A 10,690-nucleotide genomic window follows, 5' to 3' on the forward strand; every position below is an offset into this window, starting at 1 on the left:
AAAAAGTTAGAAATATAGTAGAAAATTAAATAGAAATATTAACAAAATTTGAAAATAAAAATAAATTTCTTCTCTTTCTGTATTCAAGAATAAGAAAAGAAAAAGAAAAAAATTGAACAGATAGACCAGCAAACAGCCTGAAATACTGAAATTACATCGGTGTCCCCTAGAAGTCAAACTATGAAGCACTTAACAGTTTGTAAACTAAGCAGGCAGAGAGACTTGTGGTATTCCTGAAGAGCAAGGTTGGTGCAGTTGGGCAGGGCTTAGTGTAACAGCTCTGTTCTCCACTAGATGGCACTGCTTAGCTTACTGGGTTGGATTGTAGTGGCGTTGTGTTACCTGTAGTTGTGTATGTGCATGCGTGCGAGGGGTGCAAATGGCGTCACCCAGCTACCCAGTCTCTAGTATCAGAACTCTGTTCTCTTCAACCAGCTTTTGCACACCCCTCCTTTGTCCCCGGCTTCCATCCACTTCCTGCTTTTACGCTGTCCCAAAACCAAGCCATCACATTGCTAGGTGGCACCTCTCTCCTGAGTTTTATCTCAGATGCAGCTGTACTTTCCAACCCCTCACTTCTGTGGGACTGCAGCTTTGACTCAGACCTCCTGGGGAGGGTCTCAGCAAGCAATGGCTGGGTGCCCGCACACCCCCAGGAACGTTCACAGGACTGTGCTACTGCTGATGCCCAGAGACTGCAGCTGGGTGCCAGCCCACCCCAGAAGAAGTTCACGTGGTATGTAGCAGCAGCGTTTCGGGGATTATAGAAAATCACAACACACATCTGGTGCCAGGCTTCCCCCTTAACTTTTTTGTTCCAGCACCAGCGAATGTGGGTGTTCTCTAGGGTTCACTGGGACCTTTGCCTGTGGAGTGGCCACATAGCCTTGACCAAATGTCTCCCCAGCAGGGGAACCGCCCCTCCCCATTTGTCCTGAAGACCCCTTGGATCTCTCTGCTCCTGGGCTTTGCCCTTCCCACCGGAGCACCACCAGGTATCAAGCTGCGGAGTTTCAGACTGCGCTCCCTGTTTATCTTAATGGAATTTAAACCCTCTCCTTTCTCCTTTCTCCCTTTTTTTGTTCAGTCCCTGCAGCTGTTTCCACTTTTCCACTTGCTCTTCAGCTACTTTGGGGCACAGGGTGCTTTTCCCCTACTCTCCCCCTGTCTCTGCCCTCTCTTTGTAAAGAAAAAAACAGCTCCCTGCCCTCTGCAGCTTCTCTCTCTCCCAGTTTACCTCTCTGTGCCATGTACCTGCTGAGTTCTGTGGTTCAGGTTGTTCAGATTGTGTTAATCCTTGAATCGGTTTTCCAGGTGTGCAGGATGATTTAGTGTTGATCTGGCTGCATTTCAGTGATGAGAGTTGCAAAAAGGGCCTTTCCTGGCCTTGAGTTGCTTGACTCTGGTCTGCACAGGTAAAGCAGACAAAATTCACAAAAGTTGAATTTATTAGTTTTTTCAATTGAGGACTATCTAGCCATCTAACACTTTTGGGTAAGAATACTATGTTCTTGAGGTCTGAATTGAAAAACAAAAGAGATTCTCAACAGACTTTAGAACATGTGCAAGTGACATGAGATGAATATCTAGCTCTCACTGTGCAGAGGGCACAAGCATTCTGGCAGTATCATTTGTCATAGAAAATGACCAGAATACTCAGGTAACCAGGTTTACTCCAGTTAACTTCAGAAGACACCATTCCATAATAAAGATGGAGAAATTTGTAAAGCAGTTCTATTTAGTATGGCCCATGGACTGAGGCCACTCCATGAATTGTCAATGTTCTGTTACTGTTATTTTGAAATTCTTTAGGGATGAGTAGAACTCAACACTTCGGTGTAATAATAAAATTGATTCTAATAATTAAAAATTTGAGCTTGTATTTTATATGTCCTTGAGCATTTTTTAAATTTTTTTATTTTGAATAATTGATTCATACTGTATTTTATAAGTATTATGTTGGTAGTTTAGATTGGTACTTCATAGATTTGGTGTTTCACATGGTAATTTAACAAAAAATTATTTTTACTATAGCTTGCAATCACAGCTGTGAAGGTTTTGTTAAATGTTATTGGAATTTTACAGAAAACCTGGATGTATCATGTGATTTCCTGGAATAGAAGAAGATAATAATTTTGATAGACTGGAAACCTTGTAATCTACATAGCTGGATGCATCTTGCTTCATTTAAGAATATTAGACAAACATCATCCTTACAATTTTTTTTCACAGTTGCATATTATTCCACCAAAAGGGCCTGCCATATTTTATTTAACCTGTCTTTTGTTGAATGGATATTTGAATTGTTTTCAACGACTTATTACAAATAATGCAAAAAATATTCTTACATAGTTCACACACATAAAGGTACATCCTGCAGTGAGAAGGCAAAGATTATATGCCTTTATAATTTTCATAGCTCTTGCCTAATTTTTCTCCATGGGGGTTGTTCCAATTTACATTCCTACCAGTAATACACAAATATAGTTTTTTTTTATAGCTTTGTCCAGTGGAGCCACAGAAATTTTGAAGTTACAGATTTAAATTGCCCTCTTCTTTTTAAAAAAATTTTTTTTTAAATATTTAAATTCCAGTTATCATACAGTGTAATATTAGTTTCAGGTGTGCATGTAGTGATTCAGCACATGCATACAACACCCGGTGCTCATCACAAGTGCACTCCTTAATCCCCATCACCTATTTCACCCACCCCCCCACCCACCTCCCTCTGGTCACCATGTTTGTTCTCTTTAGTTAAGAGTCATTCTCTTGGGGTGCCTAAGTAGCTCATTCAGTTAAGGCTCAGGTCATAGCTCACAATTCATGAGATCTAGCCCCACATCTGTTTCTATAATTTGACTAATAATATATGGTTGTTTCCATAATTTGGCTCTTGTAGATACTATAAATATCAGGGTGCATGTATTCCTTTGAATTAGTATTTTTATATTCTTTGGATTAATACCTAATAGTGAGATTGCTGGATCATAGGGTGGTTCTTTAACTTTTTGAGGAAACTCCATGCTGTTTTCTAGAGTGGCTGCACCAGTATGCATTCCACCAACAGTGCAAGAGGGTTCCCCTTTTTCCACATTCTCGCCAACACCTGTTTTTTCTTGTGTTGATTTTAGCTGACAGGTGTGAGGTGATGTCTCATTGTAGTTTTGTATTTCCCTGATGATGAGTGATGCTGAGCATCTTTTCATGTGTGTGTTGGCCATCTGTGTATCTTCTCTGGAAAAATGTCTGTTGATGTCTGTCTACCTATTTTTTAATTGGATTATTGTTTTTTGGGTGTTGAGTTGTAGAAATTCCTTTATAGATTTTGGGTACTAACCCTTTATCAGATATGTCATTTGCAAATATCTTCTCCCATTTCCTAGGTTACCTTTTAATTTTGTTTCGCTGTGAAGAAACTTTTTATTGTAGTGAAGTTTCAGGAGTTGTTTCCCTGGCCTTAAGAGGCATATCTAGAAAGAAGTTGCTACAGCCAATGTCAAATAGGTTACTGCCTGTGTTCTCCTCAAGAATTCTTATGGTTTCATGTTTTTATCACAGTAAAACATTATCACAATGCTAGAAATCGAGTAAGTTTATACTTAGATCATTTTTTTTTTGTTACCTCATACGTCAATAATATATAAAGCCATGGGAAATTTTTAACATTTATAACTAGCATACTGTTTCTTTAAAGCAGAGAATAAATACCTGGAGTAGGACTCAAGGAACTAATTTCTTTAATTTTTAGTTGGTTTGTTTTATGAAGTAACTTTCTGGTAGTTTATCTTAGACACTAGATCCATATTAGACATAGAATTTGCTTCTCTGGTAAACCTGACCAGTAGAAATTATGTACATGTAGCCCCCAACTGTAATGGTGATGCAGAGAACTGGCAGATGATAGAAAAGATGGTCTAGCAGAAAGAATATGAAATTATGACTCTAGATACTAGGCTTTTAGTTGTTACTAAATTGCTGTGTGATAGTAGTTAATTCCCCTACCAACACTTGTGTGTGTGTGTGCATGCGCATATGCAAGAGGCTCTTCTGTAATTATTATTTTTAATCTGTCAGACACTTTGTTGTCTACCTTATGCAAGAGTCTGCATTACGGGCTTTTTTGAGGCATTTTCTAGCTCTAGGATTTTTCAGTTCTACTTTTTACCCAACCTTTAAACTGACTGTACAGCCTTGGCTAGATTTCAAACCTGAGTTGTGGGGGCATGGGGGGAGGAATATAGTTGATTATAAGTACTTTTGAATATTTCTTTAGTTTGCTAGTCTTCTTAAAATCTTATCCTTCTGCATATATACTATATATACATATACATATATAAAGTTTATATAAAGTTTTTAAAAAGGATACACATAAATTTACACACACAGTATAAGAACATACAGCTGTGTACTCACCACTAGTTTAAGAAATAGAGAAGTGCCTGGGTGGCTCAGTTAAGCATCCAACTCTTGATTTCAGTTCAGGTCATGATCTCAGGGGTTTGTGGGATTGAGCCCCAGGTGAGGCTCTGTGCTGACAGCATGGAACATGCTTGGGATTCTCTCTCTCCCTCCCTCTGTCTCTTAAATAAACTTAAAAAAAAAAAATAATGGCATGCCTGGGTTGCTCAGCTTGTTGAGCCTCTGACTCTTGATTTCAGTTCAGGTCAGGATCTCACAGTTTGTGGGATTGAGCCCCAAGTCAGGCTGTGCTGACACCATGGAGCATGTTTGGGATTCTCTCTCTGCCCCTCCCCTGCTCTCACGTGTGTGCCTTGCTGTCTAAATAAATATATATATAGAACAATATCTAAATTTAAGCCTCTGCTGTGCCTCTTCCTGATTGCATCCTCCTTGAGCTAATCTTTATAAGGATTTCATTTTTGCAAGAATTCTAAAAATAAGCTATCAAAAGAAGAAAAGACCCCAAAACTACAGAGTGAAACCAATTATTGTGACTTTATTACAATAGTTACAAACAATATTTTAGTGGTATTCAATCATATCACAATTACTCAAACTATATACAAATAGGTATTTATACAAGGCTACCTTTTAAAAAAAGAAAAAACAATTAATAACCAAAAAAAAATCACATTATCAGCAAGATTTTTCCTAAAAGTTATGGCCAACATCAAAGGAAATTCACAGTTACTCTGAAAATATTTTAAAGATGGAGGAATCATATTGCACATAATACAATTATAAACCCTACCAAGCAGATTTATATATTTTAATCTAGTTTTTCACAAAATTTACATTACCATGCAATACTTCACTGTATACAGAATGGTGGAACTAGAATAAACAGATTAACTTACAAACTCTCAATGTAATGACCACAAAATTAGAATTATTTTAAGTTATATTGGAAATAAGTGTACTATACAAAAAGAAAAAACACTCCAGTGTAATAAAACTTAACGGACACAATCACAGTTTGTTCACAGATGAGTTACTTTTTTAGTGTTCTTCTTTGTCTTTTCCTTTCTTTTCCTTTTCATCCTGTAGTGCAGTACCAAGTTTTTTGATAAGAACTGAGAGAACCTTATCAAGTGGGTCCATGACTCCTCTTTGAAGCCATTTAGGAATTGTAGTCCTGGCATGATGGAAGCCCAATTTTTGAAGAATATAATCAACACCTACTGGATCAATCTTTCTTCCAGTCCAAGAAATTAATCTGTAAGTATAAATAATAGTTATTTGGGAGTACAGTGCCCTAACACAGTCCTGAAGGTAGATTCAAGAACATCACTACACCTCCATAATATGCTTAGGACAAAATATTCTCAGTAGGTGCATTTGAGTAATCTAAGCTACAATTCCTGGGTTCACTATAATAGCATTCAAAAAATGTGATTATAAGCATCCTTGACAGCAGTGGACTAAATGCATCTCATTTTGATTTAGGCTTAAGTTACAGGGTCATCTTAATATTTAAAGAACATCTGGTTCATTCTAAAAGACGTTAACTTGATGGGAGGAATCCTTTTACAAGGTTTACAGATATAAAATTTATGACCCTGTACACTTAAAATACCTTACATGTTTTGTCAGTTTTATCTCAATAAAACTGAGAGTACAACATATGTGGCATAATGGTGGGGGGAAAAAGGCTAAAATGTATTGTTTGCTATGGGCTAAACGTGTCTGAAGGACACAGTTTTTTCCCTATTCCTGGCATTTCCTTCCTTAGAGAGGAATAGCCATTTGTGAAACACTACTGACCTTTCTCTGCTCCCTTATTGATGATTTATCTGTTTGACAAGTTAACAGAGGAACCATATAGTGTAGTTTAGTGCCCTCTTCCCTACCTTCTCTTAAGAGCCACTCATTTTGATCTGTCCCTTCATGCAATAGGTTTCTCAAGGACAGACTCCTAAATAGGTTAACCCAAGACTGTTCATGGCTGCCTGTAGCTAGGTAAGTTCACAGAGCTGTCAACTGCACAATTCTGGTGTACACCCGCCTCCACCCTGAGTTCTCCATCATGAAGGCCCTGTAGGTAAGCCCAAACTTGGACTTTGTAGTAGAAAGCCATTGTTTCCAGACATAGAAATCACATTCTCTGTTATGAGCCTTATCAGTATTAAAACTGCCATTTTGATTTGCAGCTGCCTCTCTCCCACTGTCTTAATTGCTTCTGAACTTGGGAAGGGAAAAAGAGGGTATTAAGCATTGATCTGCTAAAACTCTAATAGTTATAAGCATTTTGCATTAACTCATTTAACCATTGTAACAACCCTACAAGGTAGGTAATACTGTTTACCAATTGTTCATATGAAGCAACTGAGGCAGAACTAGGTTAGATCCTCTGGCCAAGATAATTTAGTTACTATGCTATCTGTAAACCTGGATTTAGAGCCAGAGCTCTTCAACATGCTCTCCACCACTTTTTAACTTTTTAAGTTCAAATTAAAAGGTATTTAATTTCATCATAGATTTACAAATACAAAACAAATTTTCTAAGTAGTTTTCTGCATTAGAACCTCTGCAATATTTAATTCTGTTCCTGAGCACTGACACTGTTAATACTTTTCATGAGTATATGTACTATTAATTCATACCAAATTTTATTGAATACAAATTAACACAAAGTCACTACTTTCTGTTTTTACAAGAGTCTACTGTATAATGGATATTTTGTTAGTATGGAATTATTTTGTGGCATAAATATGTCTGAATAACCTTATCTAAATGAAATCTGTATCATTATGCAGAAATATGCTAGAATTTTCTTATGATGACCTTTTTTTGATACCATTATTCCATGATTCAGACAGTTACAATTTTATTAGCAAAGCAGATAAAAGGAAAGGGAAAAATGATAGGAAGGTCATAAGTGGTAATCATAAACAAGGACACACAGTGCAAGTATCACTAGTTAATAGCAGCCATTATAAATGTAACTAGATATATATAAATTAAAACTAGAAAATACTACTGACATTTTAATATGAAAGTAAGTTGATGTAATTGGCATCATGATTGTATTAGAATATGACTCGGCAAATGAACCTGAATCTGACAGCATTAAAGTCAACATTTCAGGGATGGTTCTGAATTGCTTAGCATGCAGACAAACTATGACATTGCAGGTTCTATTACATTGTCATGACATATGTGAGAAATTGTAATAATTCCTTAATGTGTGGCTGCTACTGTATCTACCCAAACTTAGTAACAAAAAAGTTAACTGTAGGTACCTCAAACACCTGAAATTAATATCCTGGTAAAAACATAGCAGCAATGGTGGAAGTAGAGTTACTCTCATATTTTAGTGATTAACTGGAAGAATGTTACACAGTGGAGGATGCTGAGCTATTTGCAGTGTTTGTGCTTCTTTTGCCCTGACTAGAAGAACTTAAAAAAGCAGAAAGGAGCAGAAAGCATAGCCAGAAGTTAGAGATGTTGTAAGTAGCTAACTTCTAAAAAGTTTTTGGTAAATCATATTTAACTTACTACATCATTTATAACCTTTTCTCATAATAATCCTGTAGGATATAGGTAAATATATATACCTTCTACTTACCTAAGAGTGGGTTCTAGATGCCATGTGTTGCACATAAAATCTCTCCAGTCCACAGTAGTATAAGTGATGCTGTCTTCTCTGTCTTTGTCAGAGGAATTGTCATCATGTATAATAATTGGACTTTTTTGTCCTGGTCGAGTAGATAAAATCCGAGGTGGAAAAATGGCTATGATGAAAATCATAGATTAATATTGCAAGTATATAATAAATTTATCTTAAATCATCATATGAATAGTATAATTAGTTCCATTTATCATTTTACTTATGAACTGGCCAAAGCCTCATTTAATGATATTTCTGAAAAACTAGTATTTAAAAATAAGCCATAAACAAGTGCCAGTTATTGGTATTTCTTAAAGAAAGACAGTATTAAAGTTATCATGTCATATTTTTGAGGAATAGCATATATTTTATATATATTTCTGTGCTTAACACTAATAGTAAAGAATGACAAGATTTGACAACAGGCATGGGGCACTAAAATTGACAGTTAAAAGTTTCCTAAAGAATGACTATAGGTGGACATTTTAAATAGCTTTAAATGAGTGAACTGTATTATATGTGAATTGTGTCTCAATAAAGTGTATCACTCAGTAGTTTTAGGATGTAAATGTCTATATATATTTGAACACTGGTTCTAAGCTTTTTACATAAGCAGCCTTTCATTCTTATAAGTGAATACTCAAATGTTTTATGAAAGAAGTTCTTTTTAAATTGGTGATCATAATATATATAAAATCAAAATCAAATCTGAAATATAGTCTTCATGTAATGTACTTTTAATAAATTTGTGTAGCCTGTTTTTAACTTTATTGTAGATTAGCAGCAGGGTAACACATGGACTGGGAATGAGCTTAGGAATAAAACTGTACTTATTGTCACACTATCACACCACATAAGAATATAGGCAGTTACTGCCTGCTCAGTTGCTCTGCTTTTATTATTGGTAATGGTTATGGTGCTATAATTGATCTGATGTTCTAGAAATATGTTGATTTGGTCTAGTCTTACATGCTGTTAATAATATTCTCTGGCATGTTTATACTTATTTTGGTCAAAACTAATTTCTTTTAGTTTTTAATTAGAAAATATAACCATTAAACTATTTTTATTTATAACTGAAATCCACATAGATAATAACACTTGGTTACTGTAAGTCTGATAATCAAATTCCCATTTCCTCTTTCCCATGAAATGATATTAAACAAGTTTGTGTTTTTACTCTTAATTGAAAAATAATTTACATATATATTAGGCTCGGGTATACAACATAGTGATTCAGCAATTATATACATTTTGAAATGCTCACCACAAGCAGTGTATTAAAATTTTATTGATTATATTCCCTATGCTTTACTTTTCATACCCATGACTTATTTTATAACTGGAAGTGTGTAGCTCTTAATCCTCTTCATCTGTTCCCCCTATCTTCCCATTCCTCTCCCCTTTGGGAGCCACCAGTTTGTTCTCAGTGAGTCTGTTTCTCTTTTGTGTGTGTGTGTGTGTGTGTGTGCACAACAGTTTGTATTTAAAGATTTTTAAAAATAATATGCACAGTTCATAGCAGACCAAGACAAACACAGTATTTCGTGAAGTGACAAAGGTTTCACATAACTGTGAGAAAGAAATCTGGCAGGCTTTTATATACAGGTATACTAGAAAAGAATTCTGAACTTCACAGATTTACTTGGAATATTTTTTTTTCCACATTAAGTTCAAATATTAAGGCAGAGAGAAAAACAGGATTACAATAGTGCCTGTTATATGTTGGTGCTATAAGTGAAGACTGGATCTACTTATATAAAGTATTTCCTATTAAATGATTTCAGTCATTTAAGTTTCAACTCCTGTCTCATAGATTTCTTTCAGTCATCATTACTGATTTTACTCTCACTGAATTGTTGACACATCTAGATTTAATAGTAATGGAACAACAATTCAATCTGTGCTATACTGCTTTTGCATTTTTTTTTAATAATCTGTTTTGTTCACTCAAACATTTATCATGAGGCTATTTTGAAATACTGCTAGAAAAATTTTATATTTATTCATGAAGAAAATGAAGTATTGCTGGGTGATCTAAACAAATAGCATGTATTCTAAGCAATTAAAAAAAAAATCACATCCTGGGGCACCTGGGTGGCTCAGTCGGTTAAGCATCCCACTTTGGTTTAGTCATGATCTCATGGTTCATGAGTTTGAGCCTCACATCGGACTCTGTGCTGACAGCTTGGAGCCTGGAGCCTGCTTCAGATTTGTGTCTCCCTCTCCCTTGCTCACGCTCTGTCTTGCTCTCTCAAAAATAAACAAACATTAAAAAAAAATTCTTTTTAAGAAAATCATGTCTATTGTTTTACCACTATATATTCATAGGTTTGTGCAATAAATACTTATTGGGTGAATAAAGACTATATATTTGGAAGGCATTCCATATCATTACATTTCAGACTACCTCATTCTTTTCAACAGCTACAGAGGATGGAATGGATTCTATTATATCCATTCTATATGGATATTAGGGTCACCACATGTTCCTTTAAACTTAAAAAAAAATTTTTTTTAATGTTTATTTTTCAGAGAGAGAGAGAGAGAGAGAGAGAGAGAGAGAGCAAGAGAGAGAGAGGCTCCAGGCTCTGAGCTATCAGCACAGAGCCCAACGCA

The 10,690-nt window shown here is 35.7% G+C and overlaps 1 protein-coding gene and 1 long non-coding RNA gene across 14 annotated transcripts in view; one reads left to right on the forward strand and one right to left on the reverse strand.

The window, feature by feature from the left end:
* Window positions 1-4,937: 4,937 nt before the first annotated feature.
* Window positions 4,938-10,690, reverse strand: part of KIAA1109 (KIAA1109 ortholog) — a 214,937-nt gene continuing 209,184 nt past the window's right edge. For all 12 annotated transcript variants that reach the window (XM_042983961.1, XM_042983959.1, XM_042983962.1 and 9 more), the window contains 2 exons: window positions 8,030-8,195; window positions 4,938-5,677 (listed from right to left, as the gene is read on the reverse strand). In XM_042983961.1, coding sequence (XP_042839895.1) covers window positions 5,461-5,677; window positions 8,030-8,195 — 383 coding nt within the window. In that variant the 3' untranslated portion in view covers window positions 4,938-5,460. The remainder of the gene's footprint in view (window positions 5,678-8,029; window positions 8,196-10,690) is intronic.
* On the forward strand, window positions 5,592-10,643 carry LOC122237964. 2 transcript variants are annotated; one of them, XR_006216799.1, is made up of 3 exons: window positions 5,592-5,679; window positions 6,358-6,420; window positions 10,607-10,643. It is a non-coding gene; the product is annotated as an uncharacterized LOC122237964 (long non-coding RNA). The 2 variants fall into 2 exon arrangements; XR_006216798.1 differs by having other exon boundaries at window positions 6,358-6,502; window positions 10,607-10,627.

This window comes from Panthera tigris, chromosome B1 (genome assembly GCF_018350195.1).
Source record: "Panthera tigris isolate Pti1 chromosome B1, P.tigris_Pti1_mat1.1, whole genome shotgun sequence".
Classification (NCBI taxonomy): domain Eukaryota; kingdom Metazoa; phylum Chordata; class Mammalia; order Carnivora; family Felidae; genus Panthera; species Panthera tigris.